Raw genomic sequence first — 21,592 nt, 5'->3', positions numbered from 1 at the left:
CTTTGGTGTGAGTTATTTGAGTTTTTTGTGCCTATTTCAATATTTATTTCCTATTGATATTTAGAATTTGATCCTGGTGGAATGTTTTGATGGCAATCTGTTAAAAATGAAAATGGTTCCAAATTAGTTTAAGCAGTCAGTTCATGCATACACTTTTATAATTGGAACAAGTTACCCAGCCCAAATGGCATGCTTCATATTTTGCTGAAGAAAATAATATTTACTAAATTTATTTTAATTTCAAGACATGGCATCACATCTATAGGTTAGAGTTACCATCGACTGACCATTGCTGGAATGTGTGGACTTCAGTTGAAAGCAAAATTTGGCCCGCCATCCCACTTCTCCCAATGCATAAGGCAATAGGTCAACGTTGTCACTGGAATGAAGTACTGGAGCTTCTCTGGGAATCTTTACCCTATCTACAGGAGAATTGTAGTGCAGAAGGAAGCCATTTGGCCCCATCATGTCTGCACTGGTTGACTGAGCACTTAAGTATGAGAGAGGGTGAGGATAGAACTGGACTGAAGACAAGACTTTTGTTTTGTTGGGTACTTACTTCCCGCCTTTTTAAATATTTAAATCCCCTGAACTGATCCTTCTATAACTGAAACCTGTTTAGTGTCCGTAAAGGTGCCAGAGGCTGCTTTGAGTAAAAGTTTCAATAGTTAATATTTCGACATCTCAAAAAGCAGGCAAGAACAGAGAAATGACTCTATTGACTTTTTGCAATAAAGATTGTAAAGTCATTATAGAGGAATTGAAATAATCTTAAATTATATGTTTTGGCTCTTTCCCAACCCCTTCCCCTGAATGACTAGCTACATTCTCTGAGGAATATTTCATTAAGGGTAATATCAGGGATTCCCAATAGTTTGAGAAAGGAGTACTGGCCAGTATTGAAAGACTGCTAGTACTCTGAATAGCCATGGGTCTGTTTTGCACTAAAAAGCAGAATACTGCAGATGTCAATATAGGCATTTATGAAGCACCTTGCCCCTGAAACAGGATCTCCCAAAGTGGTTACAGGCAAATAGGGTAGGGTCCTCCAACCAGCAATGTGGTAGTGGATGGACAATCTGTGTGATGTGGTTGAGGAATAAATGTCAGCCAGCACCTGGGGAACTCTCCCATTTATATGTATCTGAGAGGGCAGATTGGTTTCATGTTACATCAAAAAACAATTACATGACACCGCAGCACTTTCTTTCTGTTGTAACACAGCACGAGTGTCCATTTCGTATACAAATGCCTGGAGCATTCTTCTGATATTCTTCTGATATCTCACCGAGATGAATAAGATCTGAAACAGAAAATGTTGGTGTCTCTCCTGTTGGCATAGGTTGAGAAACACAAGTCACTAGGCCTCTTGCTTTTCGGCCCTCAAGTGAAATGGTGCACTCACGTACAATCTTTCACTAGAATAACTAACCAGTTTCCTGAGGCACAGAGGTGTACTCAATGCCATTTAGAAGTGCAACTGGGCAAGGAGCCTGAGCGTTCAGTATAGGAATGGGGGAGGGGCATGCTATAAATTAAAGGGAGAATTTGCTATTGGAATATCATCAAACAAAGTGATTTTTTTCAAAAATTTGTTTGATGTTTGCGTATCAATGACAAGGATGGAATTTATTGTCTGTCCTTCAAAACGTGGTTTTAAACTTAAGCTGCAGTAACAATATGATTGGGGAGGGAGTTTCAGGTTTTGAGCCCTGTCAATGAAGGAAGAGAATTATACTTGCAAGTCATCCAGGGGAACGTGGAGCTGCTGTCTTGCCAGGTCTTTTGTTGTTCTAGGTGGAAGCTTCCGTTTCGGAGGGGCTGACCAAAAATAAAAGTGCTGCTTTAGGTAATTACTTCAGTCCAGCTTTGTCCGCAGTGCTGCTCCAATGGAGTCTATGGTGGAGGGAGTGAGTGGTTATAGTCATCTGCCAATCAAGTGGGCTACCTTGGCTTTGAGCTTCTTTGAGTGGTGTTGGAGCTGACTAGAGCTATGGGGAATAACTCACCCCAGACTTCCCAACCTCCAAAATGTGGGTTTGTAGCTCAGTGTTTATGTATATTTCAAGCATATCCCATAGGTTGTAAAGTAACTTGAGTCAGCATGCAGTGGTGAGTGGGGACATCTAATTGAAAGTTTCTCTACTCAGAACAAAAGGTAGATTTACAGGGTGGGAACCATGTGGTGTGTTGTTTACCAAAGGATGTAATTTTTTTGAAAGAAAGGAAATATGTATAGGAGTTAATAAGTAACAGCAATAATTGATATTAGTGTGCACCTGCCATGGAGATCAGAAATACGACTCATGTGGTGACAATGTGCTTTATCCTGAGAGCCCCGACACCTCCACACTGGTCTCGGATGTTCTACGTCTGCATATGTCCAGTTCCCAGCTACCCTGCCAGAAACGGGGACACCTCATTTCCATGTTTCAAGCTCTGTTCAGTAGAAAGGAGCTTTAAATTTCTTGCAATGTTTGGGGACCTGTCGGGTGCATTGCAATGAAAGCCCAAGCAGGACTCAGAGGCTGAACAAGCTGGGGCTGTTTTCCCTTGAGCTTCGCAGGCTGAGAGGTGACCTTATAGAGGTTTACAAAATTATGAGGGGCGTGGATAGGGTAAATAAGCAAAGTCTTTTCCCTGGGGTCAGGGAGTCCAGAACTAGAGGGCATAGGTTTAGGTTGAGAGGGGAAAGATATAAAAGAGATCTAAGGGTTAACTTTTTCACACAGAGGGTGGTACGTGTAAGAAATGAGCTGTCAGAGGAAGTGGTGGAGGCTGGTACAATTGCAACATTTAAGAGGCATTTGGATGGGTATATGAATAGGAAGGGTTTGAAGGGATATGGACTGGGTGCTGGCAGGTGGGACTAGATTGGGTTGGGATATCTGGTCGGCATAGACGGGTTGGACGGAAGGGTCTGTTTCCATGCTGTACATCTCTATGACTCTATGACTTGTTGCATTGCATTGGGAAATGGGGTGAATCCGCACACTCTCCCCCCCAATCCGGGTGTTGCTTACAAAGCTCAGCATGGAAGGGCGGAGATGTTTTTGATCAACCTGCTCAGAAACGCTGTGATAAGGGTAGGTGTGGGACTTGAACCCAGATTCTCTGGCCCAGAGGTAGGAACACTACCACTGCCCTGCAAGAGCCATGCTAAGCTAGCTGGAGCGAACCCGTCCAAGTGTGGACGTTGAAGATTCCCTGGGGAACAAAGAGGAAAGTGAAGCCCCTGATAACCTTTGAGTTTGGGCAGATCATTGAGGTGGGGTGGGGCGGAATCTGATTCGGAAAAATGGCAGAAGCTGTTGAGGGGAAGAGCTGACAACCATCAAGCCAGAGAAATCAAGTGAGCGGCTTGGCCCATCGAGCCTGGGAATGAATAGTTGTTTTTCATTCAGTGTGGCCACTGACACGTTTACAGTTGTTGGAAATCCCCGAGACAGTCTTGTCCATTGAGTTCGACGCACAGAGAGAGAGAGAAAAATACCCGTCACTACAGATCAAGTTTAACCTTGTGCAAAGATAAGTGGTTTGGTAAAATACGTTTTTGGGGGCGAGTGAACCTTTTAACAGGCACAAGGTGTAACAGGGGACGAGACAATGTGGATTAAGCAACAGTGTGTAACATTACCTTCCCCGTGTCCAGGCGAATACACAAAAGATAACACCCACACACGGTTGCAGTGTGTTTTTTTTGGCGTTAAAGTGTTTCTTCTCTTCGCAGACTCCTTTTCTAAATAAAATATGATTTTTACTTTTGCAAGAAATGGGGAGGGAAATAAGCAGATGTCAGATTAATTTGGATGCAACGAAGAGGAAAATCAAGAGGATTTTGGGATGGGCTGAATGGCCTCTGCCTGACATGTACACTGCTGTGCTCTTCCAGCACCACTAATCCAGAATCTGGTTTCCAGCATCTGCAGTCATTGTTTTTACCTTACCATGTACACTTAGGGTCCAACTATCCCTCGGCTATTCCTACTCACCCCCCCCGCCCCCCAAAAACGTTTCCTCTCGAGTCTTCCAAGAAGTGAAGCTTGATGGTCCTGAACATGGTTACAAGCAACACGAGTGCAAAACATGTTTATTTTTATTAAAGTATGTGCTTAGAACAGTGATTATACATTTATATATATGTATAGTTTAAAAAGCGTTGAGGCTATTCGACTGGGTGAGGCAGCACGTCATATGAAGAAACTTTCAGGAACCCATCCAATTTGAGTTGGCGAGTCGAGCTGGTGATTGCTGCTTCGTATCCAACTCGGAGGAGGTCACATTCGTTACGCAAAGCGCTACCGCCCGAAATTGCGGAGGCCGGAAAAGTCTGCTGCCGTGGGCTCCTGCTCGGGATACGGTGCACGGGAGGGGTGTGTGGGGCACTTCGCCTGTCTGGTTCCTGGGTCAGCCCTGTCTCACCTTCACAATCAGGGGACGTGCGTTTCCACGTGAATCCAACTGCAGATGACCCTATGGGAACCTTAGACTGAGTTGAGCCGAAAAGGGCTGAACGTCTACTGTAATGCTTCGAAAACGCTGACCCTTAACTTAAGAGAGAGGAAGAAGACATCGAGTCGCGTTCCTTCAACTGGATCCTCTGAGATGTTTAAAATAAAGTAGAATTCAAAATCTCAAAACCACCTTTCAATAATTTCATACAGAAGCGATCCTTCCTAAAAGGATATCCTGCGCCCACTATTAACTTGGAGAGTGGGTTCATTTCGGACGTGTTTTTAAAAATATATATATATATGTAAGTAAATCACGAATGTAACAAGGGTAATAGTAACATCGGGAAACGAAAGGGCACGACCCCAAGTCGTCTCTCCTCCCCCTTTTCATTCCTCGATATTGTTGTTTAGGGTAGGGATTGAGGCTGCTGTTGGTGGTGGTGTCCCTGTGACTGGTGTGTTCAGTCTTATCTGCTGTCACGTTCCTCTCCCCATGGTCACAGACTGTGTAAAAAAAAAACCCAGCCTCTGCCTGTGTGTGGTCCTCGCCAGCGTTTTGCCAAAGGGACCTCACGTTACCCCGCACGGTGCATTTAAGGCGGGGCCAAATGTCAGCAGACAAGGTGCAGGTAGCGAACAGCCTCACGAGAGAGAAAACACAGCCGTACACATTAATTTGCACTCAACCAACCATAACAATCAGCCAGAAGCAAGGCGGGGAGGGGGGTTAATTTCAATCAAAGAGGGGTATTAAGATTATTCTTTGTCCCCAGCTAGGAGGGAATGGGCTGTCAAATTCCAATAAAAATTGATGGTTGACCTGTTTATTAATCCCCCCTCCCCATGGATAAGCGGTGAACAGCCACCGCGACCCAGACCGTATTGTTTCTGTTATAGTCACAGCTGACTCCGCACTAAGAAGGGCTTCACGTTGACGCTGCTCGCTCACGTTACCCGCGGCGCAGAGGTTGTCAAGTTGATCACAACCTGCAGCCAAGGTTGTTCGCCCAGGATATCTGCAAACAGTGGGCAGCGTCGGGCGCTGTGCAATGATCCTAGTACATGTATATTGCAAGGTCCGGTGGGACATATCCCCCCCGCCACAAGCTTTGAACTGAATTGAAGGCTGAGACAATATTTATCACTGCAGACGCGATATAGATAGAAAGGGGCAATCTGTATGTCGGATATCCAATCTCACTCATTGATGGTTGCAATTTTCAGCTTTAAAAAAATGCACAATGTAACCGTTTCACATTTTTTTTAACCCATCCTCCCTGCAACATTTCGTGAGCTATGTTATGGCGGAGGGAGCTGTCGGTGGAGGGGGGGAATTAATTACAGTCTTGCTTCATTTCACATCTTCCATGGGAACCGTGACCTGAAAAATAAAAATCCGTTGACTTTACGACAATACCCAGAAAGCTGCACGATTCACGGTTCTGACCAGAAACCCGCATGTGGAATCATCAGTGACCGATTGATAATCAATCACTTCCTGGCCTCGCATTCTGGGGGCTCTGCGAAATGTTGATACATGCATTTCAAAACATAAACATTCCAGTCCCACAGACTGACGAATAGCCCTAGTTGTTTATTTTCCTTTTTTTTTTCACAAGAACAATGTTAAATCTGATGTCGTTCCCACCCCGTCTTGTTTTGGAGAGACAGATTATAGGGATGCGAACGGCCTCCTGTACACGTGAGTCTCATGTGACTCGAGCTTTTTTTTACTGTAAGAGGAAAGACGTGCCTGGAGTCACACGGTTGAACACGTAGCCCTGAACACCCACACGTTCATTAAAGGCAGGCTACTGTGGTGCAGTAAACTCCGGCTGATCACAGTCAGCAGCACACACAGTGAAAGAGAGAGAGAGCTGGGCAGACAGAGAAAAAGGAAAGCCCCCCAGTCAGCCGGCAGTCACTATACAAAGCAGCGATATTACTGAAATGGACAGGATCACCGCTGGTCAGCCACCTCCTTGCCTGCCGAAAATTCCAACTTTTGAAAACAGCGAGATGCAAGGGTATGGTTCTGAAATTTAATTGTGTCTGTTCTGTTCTATCGTGAACTGAATGTGTTCTTTAATTTTGAGATGTGAAAATTTACCGCCTGAGTTTTAATCTTTTGTTTTCTCCCCTCAGAATGGAATTCTCTCACATGTTTGTTTATAAAGCCAAGAGGGGATTAAAGAGAGGTGACGACAGCAAGGTACCGTGCCCCTTTATCTTCTGTATATGGGCAGTGATAGACTTGGGTTTATATCTGGATGGAGTTTTTAATTGCGGCATTGCAAAACGACCCTTGTTAAGTTACGCGCACTCATGGTAATTCCTAACCCACTCTTGTTTTTAAAATCTCAGGAAACGTATAAATTACCACACCGGCTGATCGAAAAGAAAAGACGTGATAGGATTAATGAATGCATTGCACAGTTAAAGGACATGCTGCCTGAACATCTCAAACTAACGGTGAGAGAAGCTAATTAAATGTGCTTTGACATAACTGGTTCATAAGCAATAAAAACGCCGTCTGTCCCGTCTATTAAATGGGGTGGGTTATTTATGTAAATCTGCATTATTTCTATCTGTTTTGCTTTCGAGTAAAATCGAAGATCCAAACGCGTTTGACAAGGAAAGTTCAAAATTTGCTTTGAATAAAAAAACAGGGAAATTAGAATCTTAAATCGATTAAATTGGGGGCGGGGGATGGGTTGGTGCAGCGAATATGATTTTTTTTGCATGACATACACGCTTGGGATTTCCTAGTTAGTTTCTTCTGCAGTGCTGTTCCTTTGGAGCACCTGAAAATTGATTCCAGTAAAATGGTTGCAGGAAATATTTCTAAATAGGTGAGGTGACCAATGTGCTGTTCAGCCAGCTCCCACGGATACTATACATTTTAAGAATTAAAATCATCATAGGTTGGGATTTTTAATGATTAGATATTAATTGTTGAGTTGGCATTTTTATGGTTGGTTTCAATTCAGTTAGTTATTGGAGTTTTTATGGTTAATTATTATATAGTAGTTACATCATTGGGTTTTTTATGGGTTATCATGCGGTGAGTTGAGTTACCGGGCTTCTCAAGAGTTGCAAACACCTTTTTAATTTGTGTAATTCTGTAACTGAAAATGGAAGGTGCAAGTTGATCTTGTGTGGAATAAACAGGCATATTCCCAGTCTGTTTGTGAATGTGTTTTTGTGGGATGCCACGTCATTTACCCCTGTAAGTGAAACGCTCTTGTTAATAATGCACACATCTTCATTTCAGACTTTGGGACACTTAGAAAAGGCTGTGGTACTTGAGCTTACCTTGAAACACGTGAAGGCATTAACTGGCCTCATTGAACAGCAACAACAGAAAATATTAGCCCTTCAGAATGGTTTGCAAGTCGGTAAGTTCAGCCTCCGAATGCACCACAATCTATTCATTATTAGTTCCTCTTAAAAATTAAGTGAAAAGCAAGATGTTCGAGTTTATTTATGCCTTTATAGGTTTCATTTTAATGTTATGAAAAATTGACCAACGACATTAACATATTTGTGACATGTTAAATTTTCATCTCCTCTTGGTTCCAAATCTTTAATTTTAAACCTTGTTGTCATAGTGACAGGGTTGGTATAGTCCAAAATGGTGGTAGAAATGCTGCTGATTTTACTTTTTTCTCAACTGTCCAGACATTGAGTATTCCCAAACATGCTATTTTAAAGCTTTTGGGCTGTTTAAGAAATCTGCTTCTATTAATAAAGTTCGACGGGAACTTTCAACGTGCACTGTACCAGAATCCAAGCTGGCTGCCAGTTGTAAACTCTGGTGAGCAAGCTAAAAATGGAAGCCATTGCATTCTCCAAATTGAATTCTAGATAGACCTGGAATGCAAACACAGAGAGGATTGACACTGAAAAATTCTGCAAAAACCCTGAAATGCAATTGGAGTTTAGACTTTTTATTTCTAAGGGAAGGACTTTATGTAGGTCACCTGGTTTAATGCAGATTTCTTTGCTTCTCAGGTGAACAAACAGCTAAGGTGTCTGAGTCAAGTCATGAAATATTTCAGTCTGGCTTCCAGCTGTGTGCCAAAGAGGTGCTGCAATTCCTGGCAAAACATGAAAACCTGAGAGAGTTGAAGCCCGCGCACTTGATCAATCATCTTCAGAAGATGGGAGCAGACATCCACGCTGGGGGATGCATTAATGGGATAGGGCAGACCTCGACACGCTTCCCAGAAGGAGACTTCAGGTCCAAGCCCTTGAGTGAGGCTGAAGGACCTGGCAAAAACTGTGTGCCTGTAATCCAGAGGACTTGTCCAGCCAGTGGTGAGCAGAGTGGCAGCGATACTGACACCGACAGTGGCTATGGTGGAGAGCCTGACAAAAGTGACTCCAAGCGTGACCTGGAGAGCCCCAGGAGAGAGAATGAGCTGAAACACCCTTTGGCAGAAAGAATCATCTCCATTAAACAAGAATATGAGGAGCCCCCAGTCAAGAAAGCTCGAATGGAGCTGTCTGAGGAAGATGTCCAGATCGCTAATGGAGACCTGGCTGTGGGCAGCTTCCTAGGGCATCACGCACCTCCTCTGTGTGTGCCTTTCTACCTGCTGCCTCCATCTGCAGCTGCTGCATACATGCCCATGCTGGAGAAATGTTGGTACCCAACTTCAATGCCAGTCTTGTACCCTGGGATACCGACATCAGCTGCACTGACTGGGCTGATGAGCCCAGATAAACTCTCCCCTCTCTTAATCCCTCATAGGGGAACTTCACCGGTCTGTGGATCCCCCACAATGGACACATCTGCTCTGATCCAAGCCCTGAAACAAGTCCCACCCTTGAGTGTGGAAACCAAAGACTGATTGATTGATTGATTGATTTATTTTCCTAAGAGGATCTTTAATCTTGAGTGTTTACATGAAAACAAAATCTCAATTTAAAACCAGTTTGGAAATGGCATACTCCCAGGATTGCTAGTGTTTACAGTTAGAATTGATGCCATTTTCCAACGGTTGTACCCTAAGCCCGTGTAAACAGTTTGAAATGGCTGTCGAGACCATAATCATTCACGGTTGTAGGAAAGGACAGCAGATTGTTTCAGATGTGAAGCCTTTGCATAAAATGGCTTAAAGTGCAATGGATTTTTTTTTAAAAGAGCATTTTATCTTAACCGTTCTTATTTTCCAGCTAAAAAATCTCCAAAGTTTTCATATAGTTTCAGAAGTGTAAATGCACTGTCTGTGAAATGAATGTAAATGGTGAAATTATAGATGCTGCTTAAGCTTTCTGCTGTAATAATAGCCAAGGAACTGACTTGTGCCCTTCCTATAGCACTGATATGCTGCTAAAAGACCCCACCCAGTCTAAAAGCACCAAATATTAAATGTAACTGCTTCTGTATATACCTGTGTTTTGCAGGATTGATAAGTCAGTAGTAACTTTCCTTACAGGCTCTTAAAGAGGATGTTGAGTGGTAATGGTGACCATGTGTATGAGCGAGTGATGTATGAAATGTTACTTTAAATATGTCAGCATGCCACTTTGAGGGAAATGAGAATTTACAGTAAATGTTTGTGTTCAGTGAGAATGGTGGACAGGTCAAGGTTTAGAGAATGCCAAAGTCACTACTGGATAGCCTCTTTAACGCACAATGCTTCAAAAACTTGTGATTTAAAAATGATGAACTTTCTTTTTGCCATTTGTAAAAGATGTTGCCTTTCGGATTCTGACATCTGGTATAGGTCTGCTGATTAACCCTTCTATTTGTGTAAATACTGGAATGCAGAAAATATGAGAAGGTTGAATGTAATGTTTTGAAAAAAAAATGAAGATTAGTTTTGTATAGGGAGAGGTAAACAGACTATTTTTGGAAACTTACAGCAGATGGAATATTGTATTGTACATATTTTGTTTATACATAAATGTTACTATTCGTTTAAAAAATGATTAATAAAATATTTTTCCTGTGGAATTGTGTATGTACAATTAAGATGTTGTGAGAGCTTATGTTTGCTCAATTAATCAAAGAGCTAGTAAAAAAAATTGCAGCAAACATGTTTGTCCATTTAGCAATGTTTCTAATATATTCTGAACCGGTACATCGTTAAGCAAACAGGCAAATAACTAGTATACTTAAGAAACAGCTGAAAAATGTTTAATACGTCTGAAGTCACATTCTGTTTAATTATGTAATCATGTACTGTGAAAAGCCAGCTGACATAATTTGAGTAAACCGTTTTTCCATTTTTAAATATAACAATGGATTTAAACGTTTAGCAGTATATATTTAAGGGAGTTAGGACATTATTCAATTCTATACTATAAACTGCTTTGTAATCTCTAGCCTCTGGAGAATTTTGGTTAGGAGCTGGACTAGGCCGTTTTGAGTCTGCTGTTCAAAAATAGTGTTCCACGGTAACGTTTGTTTCCTCTTCAAAGTTCCTTTTTTAAAAAAAAGTCTAATTGGAATGGAGCACTTAGCATAAAGAAAACAGATACCCTAAAGCTAATTTACAATACAATTCACTCCAGCTAGTCCCATTTTAAATAACACTGCCTTCACAAATGATATCACGTCACACAAGTATATAAATAAAGTTATAGCATTGCAGAATCCCATTTTTACTTCTAGCTATATCTAGTTGAATGGATGGTCCTAGTTTCACATTGCATTCAGTACCCAGACGTTGGAAACAAAAAGGAAAGACACTTTAGAGTGGTAACAGCCAGAAACCTCAACCTTTTCAGATCATGTGCAGCAAGATATAAATCATATAGGTTTGTGACTCACATTGTGTGAAACTGGAGCTAGAAATTCAACCCCTCTTACAGAATTTTAACTACTTATTAAAACAATCCAACAGGCCACCACAGTATAACCTCTGCCATAATAACTTATATTTATAAATATTTTTAGCCAACCTGTTCAGACTTGCTATGATGCACTGCTGGGGCAGGTGGGTTTGGAGTAGGGACTAAAGGTAGGGAGGCTATCATTGTACCAAAAGAGCTCTACCAACTTATTTATTTTACGTACTACTTTTAATGTAGTAAAATTGATCCAAACACACCATCAACCAGGAAGCACTGATTCAAACTGGAACATGTTATGAGCTGCAGAATATTTAAACCTAACGTTGGGAGTTCTGACTTGATCCAGGGTCGCAATTTAAAGGTATAATTTTACTGCAGACTATCTGGAATCTTCTTACACTATAGAACCCACCAGCAGTTTTGGCATTATTTTAGTTGAAGCTTGTAATTCTGGTGCGATTGGCAACCTGAGTTAAAAGTTGGCAGTTACTTATTGTTTTCTCAGTCAGTGGATCACTCCAGGCCTGGACAGCTGTCTGGCTGCAAAAGTGATAGACTAGGTGGCCTCAGAATAGCCACAAGTCCTTTAAAGGTGAAGGGCGGGAGGGATTTTTTTTTCCCCAAAAAGCAGCCTGTCCCACAAAGTACACTGTCAGACAGGCAATAAAGCATCCTCAATTGACAGCGGTTCAGATCAGGGCCTGGATTATCGCAGGCTGGCAGCAGAGTGAGATGGAAGGTGGAGAGAAAGGCCAAATGAATATTCAAAATCCTTGGGCAAGTCGTGATTAACAGGTCGGGTAGATCTGTTTCTTAATATGTGTAATATATATATATATATATATACACACACACACATATATAATATGGGTCCTTTGCTTATTGACATTAAGCTCGTTTCAGACTGTGGACGCCCCCTGCTATTTCAGCATGTTCCGCTGGCAGCACTGACAGTGCAAATACTGGAGGGCTGGATGGTGTGACTGACTGCATTTGCACCGGGAAGTTGCGTTTGCAGTCGCTTGACTTGTGAACATTGGCTGTCATCGTGGTCCGTGTGCAGGTTCGGAGGAGTTAAGGAATTCAAGAGGAAACTACAAGAATTAGGCATCCCGACTTGAGCTTTATGCGTGTGCGCGGAAAGCCTGCTTATTAAAGGGAGCTCGATCATGCTTTATCTGTGTTTGCATCGCAGCAGGACCCGCCCACTACCCCGGATCAGTTTGGGAAGCGCTGATCTTGTCCCCGGCTGCAGTGGAGGAGCCTCACCCAATCGTGACCTGCTCTCCCAGCCCCTCCAATGTCACGTTTCCGGCTCAAGTTCTTCGTGAGTGGCATGACTAAATAAAGAGGTGGCCCGGCTTCTTGGAAAAGACGTGCCTTGGCAGCGGTTCGACATCGCCCAGTGCCACACTGCAAACCCGCGATTTAGCAACTGGAGAGCTTCCTCCTGCACACACACACAACACGTCACTGATTATTATATAACTGCTCTCGGGGCCATTCGAGATGAACAGATTCCAGTCTGAACTGGAGACTAATCTGCGTTTTATTTTGTCATTGTTCTTGAAGCGTACAGCAAAGAACAGGCTTCTGAATAAATAGTAAACACAGACTCCCGCTGAATATGTGCACATCACATTGTAGGAATAGGCACAGGATAATCTGTATGTTTGAACACACCAGTGTGTGTGTGTGAACAGGGTAGTCTCTAAATCTGAGAAAAAAATCAGAATAGTGTGTGAGAGACAGAGATGTAGAGACCAGGATAGTCTGTGTGTATGTGTGAAAGAGATAGTGTGTGTGTGAGAGAGAGAGTGACACGATAATAGGCTGTGTGTGTGAGAGAGACCAGTCGTCTATGTGTCAGCGTGTGTGTGCGTGTGAGAGGAAGAAATCATTGTGTGTGTGTGTGTAAGACAGAAACCAGGATACTGTGTGTGCTTGTGTGAGAGAGGGAGAGAGAACAGCTTAGTTTGTGTGTGAGAGAGACCAGCATTGTCTGTGTCACTGTGTGTGTATGTGCGAATGAGAGAGAAGGAGCGACCAGGATATTCTGTGTGTGTGTGTGTGTGTGAAGGAGAGACCAGGATATTCTGTGTGTGAAGGAGAGACCAGGATATTCTGTGTGTGTGAAGGAGAGACCAGGATATTCTGACGACCAGCATATTCTGATTGAGTGTATGAGAGAGACCAAGATAGATCGTATGTCTTTTTGTGATTAGGATAGCCCCTGAACAGGATGTGTGTATGTCTGAACAGGATAGACTATGTATCTGAACACGGTTGGTTCTGTGTGTCTGAAGAGGGAAGTTTGTGTGAACAGGGATAATCTTGTGGGAGCATATCAGATTTGTGTGTGCACAGGGTAATAGATGTGCATGAATAATCTGTGTATATGAAAAGAATTGTTTCTGTGTGGACATGCTATTCAGAGTGTGAGAGAGAAAGTGAACACAGTAAGAACAGGATAATCTCTGAGAATATGAGTAAGGCAGAATGTGTATGAACAGGATAATCTGGGTGATTGGGCTAATCTGTCTTTATGCAAACAAGATTGTCTCTGTATAAGAACAAGATGATCTGCAGGGACTGCGTGTATGAACAGGATTGCCTCTGAACAGGATAATGCGTGTGTGTGTACGCTTGCGCAAGGGCGAGAGCAAACAGGATAATCTGCTGGTGTGTACAGGATTATCTGTGTGTACAAACATATTCAGTGATTCCACACGTGGTAAAATATTCTGTGTATTTGTGGATAGTGTTATCTTTGTGTTTGGGCACCATATCTATGTATACACAAATAACGTACATTTACAAACATGGTAGTCTCTGAATTTTTGGATACTGGCAACAAGTGTATTTGTGGTGAAGTACTCTGCCAGCATGAATGCCTTATCTGAAAGTGTTTCTGCAGTCTATATAGTCTCTATATATGGACACAATGATATTGCATATATCTGATTGCAATGAGTATGTTTGTGACAATATACATGCATAAGGATACAATGTTGTGTGTTGATAATACAGCATGTAGTCAGTCATCATAGAATCCCTACAGTGTGGAAACAGGCCATTTGGCCCAATACACCCACATCGACCCTCCAAAGAGTACCCCACCCCAACTACTCTACATTTCCATTGATTAATGCACCTAACCAACACATCCTTGAACACAATGGGCAATTTAGCTTGGCCAATTCACCTAACCCACACATCTTTGTTCTGTGGGAGGAAACTGGAGTATCCAGAGGAAACCCACACAGACATGGGGAGAATGTGCAACCCCCTTACAGACAGTTGCCCAAGGCTGGATCGAAGCCAGATCCCTGGCATTCTGAGGCAGCAGTGCTGACAACTGAGCCACCATGCCGCCCCAGTGTGCGTGAGTTTCCTCCAGGTGCTCCGGTTTCGTCCCACAATCCAAAAATGTGCAGGTCAGGTGAACTGGCCATGCTAAATTGCCCATAGTGGTAGGTGCATTAGTCGTGGGTAAATACAGGGTAGGAAAATGGGTCTGGCTGGGTTACTGTTCACAGGGTCGGTGTGGACTTGTTGGGAATCTAATCTTTCGGAGTGCTGCTCCTTGTGTGTGAACATGATAATTAGTGGATGTTTGAAAATAATGCTGAGTGTATGTCTGGAAGCAATAGTGGATGTAGGGAATTGTGTATTTATGAATGTGGAACTCTTTGTATCAGTGAATACAGAACTTTGTGTACCAGTGAATATGGAACTGTGTATCAGTGAACATTATAAATGGAATAGTCTGTCTCCAAATTGAAATATTTGTCTGTGTGTAGGTGGATATTATTATTTTATTCTGGACAAGCTGGTCTGTTCATATGGACATAATAGTCTTTCTATAAGTGGACAAAATAGTATGTATTCATGTTTGCAATTATCTGTATGCAGACACATAACAGTCCATTCATGTAGGAACAAAATATCATGTGCATGGGTGGATATCATAGGCTATGTATGCATGGGTCCCATTATAGTGTGTAGATATGACACTCTGGGTCAGGGTTTATATAAACACAGTTTCCTGAGTTAATGCAAACATAGTTTTCTGTATATAGATAGGCACTATTGTATGTGTATATGTGGATGCAATAATGTGTGAACACAATAATCTACATGTAGATATGTAGCCTGTGTATATGTGGTTGCAGTAAGCTGTATCTGTGTTGACAAGGCAGTCTGTGTATGTGTAGATACAATAGCCTGGTTAAACTTAGACAAAATATTCTGGTTTTTGTGGACATATAACCTATTACTTGTAGACACAGTGATTTTGATACATGTGTAGACACAGTATTGTGTAGGTCCGGACACATAAATGTGTGTATGTGTCAGAATAGAGCTGTCTATCATCATGCGTGGTTGCCAGGGTTGCTGTCCTGAATGCTGTCAGGTTACTGTTTAGACATAGATTAAATCTGAGTTTACTATAACCAGTATGTGCACTCTGTCTCTTATGCACTGAATCAATAGTCCAGAAACCAAACACTCACATACATGGCATGACCAAGTGCAAAGTTTCACTATCAATAGTGTTGTGACTGGTAAAGATCTGATAATTTTAGGAACATATTTAAACTGATGTTACCCGGACAAAAGAAACTAAAAGAATGGCTGCTACAAATCAGCTGACACTGCAGCTGGAAGTTCAAAGTGTATTACAGATAACATGCCTCAGATATGTAAAATTCTCATCCAGGAGATGGCAAAATTTCTTGAGACAGCAATGACTTGAAACTACTGATCATTTGCTATCGAGAGCAACAGGGCAACTAAAAGCACCATATGGGATGGCATGGTGGCTCAGTGGTTAGCTCTGCTGCCTCACAGTACGAGGGACCTGGGTTCAATCCCAGCCTTGGGCAATTGTTTGTCTGGACTTTGCACGTTCTCCCTGTGTCTCCATGGGTTTTCTCCGGTTTCCCCCCAAACTCCAAAAATATGCAGATTAGGTGGATTGGCCATGGGGAATGCAAATTACAGGGATGAGGTGGGCCTGGAAGGGATGCTCTTTGGATGGTTGGTGTGGACTTGATGGGCTGAATGGCCTGCTTCCACACTGTAGGGATTCTATGATTCTATATTTGTGGAGACAAAACCAAGAATCTTCCCTCTCTCCTCCAAAATCTGTTGACCAGCTACGTCCACCTGTGCAAGAAAACATGAACTATTCAACTGCAGAGGAGAAAGTGAGGTCTGCAGATGCTGGAGATCAGAGCTGAAAATGTGTTGCTGGAAAAGTGCAGCAGGTCCGGCAGCATCCAGGGAACAGGAGAATCGACGTTTCGGGCATAAGCCCTTCTTCAGGAATGAAGGGCTTATGCCCGAAACGTCGATTCTCCTGTTCCCTGGATTCTGCCTGACCTGCTGCGCTTTTCCAGCAACACATTTTCAGCTATTCAACTGCAGAAGCAATTGTAACTGCTGGGTCTGTCTTCAAGTTAACCTCTGCTTCAACAACAAGGAACTCAAACAATGGGACCCAACAACATACCACAGAGACTTATTGGGTAATTGAGGATGGGAAATGAATGCTGGCCCAGCAATGATGCCCACATCCTGTGAATGAAAAAGATTTCTGATAACTTAGAGTTATAGAGTCATACAGCACAGCCCAACTTGTCTATGCTGACTAGGTTTCCTAAACTGAATGGTCCCATTTGTGTGCTTTTGGCCTGTACTCCTCTAAACCTTTCCTATCCATGTACCTGTCCAAATGTCTTTTACATGTTGTAACTGCACCTGCTCTACCATTTCCTCTTTTGTCTCATCCTGTTTTAATCTTAGTGTCTGTAATTTTTTTGATTAATAACTTCATGTCTTTATTCTTCCGGAACTTTTAGTAATCACTTGTAAGCTGTTTAAACAAAAAGCTCGATGGCTTTAACTTGAATTATTCCAAAATAAAATGGGAAAAACAATCAACATTAATTCGATTTGCTCACCATGTTGTGAACATGTCTGATGGCCATGACATTGTCCAGGACCCGGAAAATCAAGCATTAAGATGCCAGTTGTCAAAATGTTGCTAAAATATTACTGCATCTGTATCAGAAGTGTTTATTAATAATGAGTGACTTGTTGGCTCCTAGTGAAAAAATAATTTAAAAGAAGTCACCTTTTCTTTTGATAGTCACAGACCAATGATTAAAATCCTGCTAACTACTGTAGACATTTCCTCTATTGAGGAACTAAATTCTGATAATGTGCATTTTATATTATATTTTGATGATTTCTAAGTGACAACATATCAAAGATTATCCAAGACAATATAAGTATCATACCAGTCAAAATCATGACTAATCCTTGCCTCGAAAACTGTCCTTCAATTTGTGCTCTACCATTTTCAGATTTGAATCTCTTCTTTGATATCTGTCTTCGAAATCATATCTTTTGTGTCTAATGGACCTTTTTATGATCTTCTTGCCCTCAGCAAGTAGTGAATCACAATAAATTTGTGAGGACAGCCTGGAACTGAGAACCGCTATTAGAGATTGACCCTTGCACCTTCTTCTCCTCAATAAATTAGCCAAATTAATTTTAAATAGAGGCAAGCTTTTTTTATTCCTACCTTCTGCTATCCTGGAATGATCCAGAGAAATAAAGGAAACACTGTGCTAAATGTTTTATATTGCTGATTGGAGTTCACATCCTGACCAAAGCTGCGTATATGGTCTGCTGTTTCTTCATTATATAAAAATATTTCAGTTTTCTTCAGTGCATCTTACCAATAGAAACTCCCAGTACTTGCGGCATTAATAAAAGACATCTGGCTCACTGATTCCCCCGTAGGGAAGAAAACTACTGTCCTTAACCTGGGCAGACTGAATGTGCCCCCAGTCCCACAGCAATGTAGTGACTCTGAACAGCCCTTGACCAATTAGGGACAGTCAATAAATACTGCCCTAACCAATATTACACATATCCTATGAATGAATAAAAAAGATTTCGACAGAAAGAGAACAAAATGGTAACTACCTACTGTACACTGCAAACCAGTGACTGAAGGAGATACAAAAGCACCTGAAGGTAACTCTTCTATTAATATTACTATGCTATAAAAATGTCTATACTTCAAAATTATATAAATGAAAGCTTTTTTTAACTTCTCTTTGTGAGGATGTAGTTATCCTCTACAAGCTCATCCCTAACCCCAGTCCCATTGATCTGTGTCAATACAACATTCTTTATATTAACTCAATTTGACACTCCTTCAAATTATGTGTCCTTAGGTCATATTGTTCTTCAGCAACCTTGCAGATCCAAACTCAACTGCTCACCCACACAAGCCTTTACTTGTGTATTTTCATTCTCACGCTGTCTAGGTCAGTTTTCAAAGAGACAAAGTTCTGCGGTTTACATAAATGGATGATGAGGAGGTGGAATTGTTATAGACAGGATGTATCTTTTTTGGTTTTTGCCATGTATGTAGGCTCTTTGTTATAAATTCTTCATCAAAAAGTCTGGAATGATTCACCTATAAATCTCCCTTCCCTTTTTTACTCACTTCTTCTTTCTTTCAGTGAGGGTAAATATTAGTAATTCACTATGTAAGCATCATGTGTAAGCTGTCACAATATCTGATTGAGTAGGCACCTGAGTTAAGCCCTGAAAATCTCAAGTTAAATTCTCAGTTTGATCAGCCCACCATGCAGTCAAAATAGCTGCTGGGGGCAGTACGGCTGATCCTGCACTGAGGAAAGGTGTTTTATTTTACTTTGTTCTTGACATGTGAACGTTACTGGCAAGATTTGGAGGTGCTGGTATTGGACTGGGGTGTACAAAGTTAAAAATCACACAACACCAGGTTATAGTCCAACAGGCTTATTTGGAAGCACTAGCTTTCGGAGTGCTGCTCCTTCATCAGGTGGTCACTGGCAAGATCAGCTTATAGTTCCAATCCCTAGTTGCCCTTGAGATGGTGGTGGTGGTGGAGAGCTGCTTTTTTGAATCACTATAATCCTTGAATGTGTAGGGTCATCCACAGTGCTATTGGCAAAGGAGTTCCAGGATATTGACCCAGTGACAAAGAAGGAATGGCGATTTCGCTCCAATTCAGGACGATGTGTCACCATGTATCAACTGTCCTTGTCTGCCTAGGTAGAAGTCAAAGATTGGGATATATGAGAATATAATTGGACTCAATTGTGTTGCTGCTTTTGGGTAAAAGCGCCAACATTCACCACTAAGTAGTACATATTTGGGCAAACTATCAGAGAGTGATCAGCAAATGAGGAACTGTAACATAACATGAATAAAAAAGAAACAATTTTCATTCATAACTTGACCTCTCATGACCATCAGACTGCAAAGCAGCTGAAGTGTGGTCATTGCTGTAATACAGAAAATGTGGCAACCAATGTGCACACAGCAAAATCCCACAAATGTCAATATGACTGTGTTTTTGATGTTGATTAAGAAATAAATATTGGCCAGAATAGTGGTGCGGTCTTGTTTGAATTAATGCCTGGGGACCTTTTATGACAATTGCAGAGAACAGAAAGAATCTTGGGTGAAAGATCTGGCTGAATCTGACAACGCAGCTTTCTCTCTGCACTGGATGATATAGATTTTGTTGCTCAAGTTCTGGAATGGGACTCTTGGGGAGAAGGAAATACAAAGAATCTGCTTGGGACTCCGCTTGAGTGTAATGCAATTCAGCCCTCCTGCAGAATATTTTCCAATGTTTTTAGTTTATATTTAACTTTTCCAGCTCTTAGGTAATTTTGTCTTCCTGATCTTTAAAGCATCTGCGAACTCATTTTTGACAATTGATTCTGTAATATTGTTGAACTTTTAAAAAAAATTGTTCACAGTTTGGGGATGTCCCGCCCAGTATTTGCTGCATTCCTAATTGTCCACAGGGCTGTTAGGAGTTAACCACATTGCTGTGGGACTGGACTCACATGTAAGCCAGACCAAGTAAGGATGGCATTTTCCTTCCCTAAAGAACACCGGTGATCCAGATGGGGTTTTCTGACAATTGACATTGGATTCATGGTCATCATTAGACTCTAAAACTCCAGATTTTTTTTAAAGATTGAATTCAAATCCCACCATCTGCCATGGCAGAATTCGAACCAGTGTCCCCAAGATATTACCTAGGGCTCTGGATTAACAGTCCTGCAATAATACCACTCCACCATCACTTCACCATGTGCTGCTAGCTACAATTAACACATAAGAGGTAAGATATAAGAAATCATTCTGAAAGTGTATTTAATGGCCTTCTTTTCCTGATCACATTTAGTGGCTCCACAATGTGTTCTGTGACAAGCAGTTGAGGATACGTATATTTTCAATTGTCCCCTGCACTGTTTTTAATGTTTGGAAACAGTAAATTAACAATAATATTTAAACAATTTGACAAAAAGCTGTAGGATGCAACTTTTACTGCATGAAATATGGAGAAAATCACATGAAATTTATATCATAATTCTACATTCATAATGTGCAGGCAGATAAGTTTATTATTTCGAGTTCAGTTGGATAAAACTTTAGACACTATCATTAACTTTCTTCCAAGTATTCATTCTTCAGAGTGCTTGCTATCGTGGGCATATTCTAATGAATTGGCCTGTTCCCTTGTTGGAATTTATGACAGTAAAGAAATTCCCCTCAGCTTGGAAGTCAGTGGTAACAGACAAATCAGTTCCTGGAATATGTATGTTTAGAACATGTTAGTGAATAGCTTCCTGCCCTTTTCTTCCACTCCAGACACTCATGAGTCAGCTGAGTTCCTTTGTGCCTTTTAGAGTGTCTCGCCATTCCCAGAGCCTACACGGGGCAGAGTGAATCATTCCAAGACTCAGATGTCAGAATGCAGAGATGAACCTGTGCCAAGATTCCCACCCAAAAGCAAAGTGCTGCAGATGGTGGAAGTCTGAAACAAAAAAGTGACGGAAATCCTCAGCAGATCTGGCAACTTTTATGCAGAGAGAGATTCTGTGCTTACCTTTCAGGTAGATGACCTGTCATCGGCTATAGTTATGAATTGAAATTTTTTTAAATTAGTGTGCGGTCTGGAAGTTTCTAAATCCTGAATCTTTGCCAAACCCGAAGGGAACAGTGCTGACTTTGGGGCAAGTTGACTGGCTAATCATCTCAAAGTTAGGAGGAAAAGCAGCAATGTACATTGACCTGTGGACAGCAACAGTGTGCAACAAAATCACTTCTCCACCTAGTTTGCGATTATTCCCTTTCCATACTTAAATGATAACAGCAATCAAAAGAGAAAGGATGGGCACTGTTACATGCTGTACAAGGTAATGGTTCTGAAAGAGTTAATGTTGAAACTGCATTAAGCT

At 41.7% G+C, this 21,592-nt stretch overlaps 1 protein-coding gene across 1 annotated transcript; it reads left to right on the top strand.

Annotated features, from left to right (window-relative positions):
• Window positions 1-6,215: 6,215 nt before the first annotated feature.
• On the top strand, window positions 6,216-10,419 carry bhlhe40 (basic helix-loop-helix family, member e40). Its single transcript, XM_043708557.2, has 5 exons — window positions 6,216-6,481; window positions 6,600-6,666; window positions 6,819-6,926; window positions 7,729-7,852; window positions 8,469-10,419. Exons 1-5 carry the CDS (start codon window positions 6,405-6,407, stop codon window positions 9,308-9,310), a joined length of 1,218 nt encoding a protein of 405 aa, XP_043564492.1. The 5' UTR covers window positions 6,216-6,404; the 3' UTR covers window positions 9,311-10,419.
• The last annotated feature ends 11,173 nt before the right edge of the window (window positions 10,420-21,592 follow it).

Source organism: Chiloscyllium plagiosum, unplaced genomic scaffold (genome assembly GCF_037043375.1).
Source record: "Chiloscyllium plagiosum isolate Xiang-an unplaced genomic scaffold, Cpla_swu_hap1 HiC_scaffold_14, whole genome shotgun sequence".
Taxonomy (NCBI): domain Eukaryota; kingdom Metazoa; phylum Chordata; class Chondrichthyes; order Orectolobiformes; family Hemiscylliidae; genus Chiloscyllium; species Chiloscyllium plagiosum.
The sequence above is the reverse complement of the archived record's forward strand: the minus strand, read 5'-3'. Positions and strand labels throughout refer to the sequence as shown.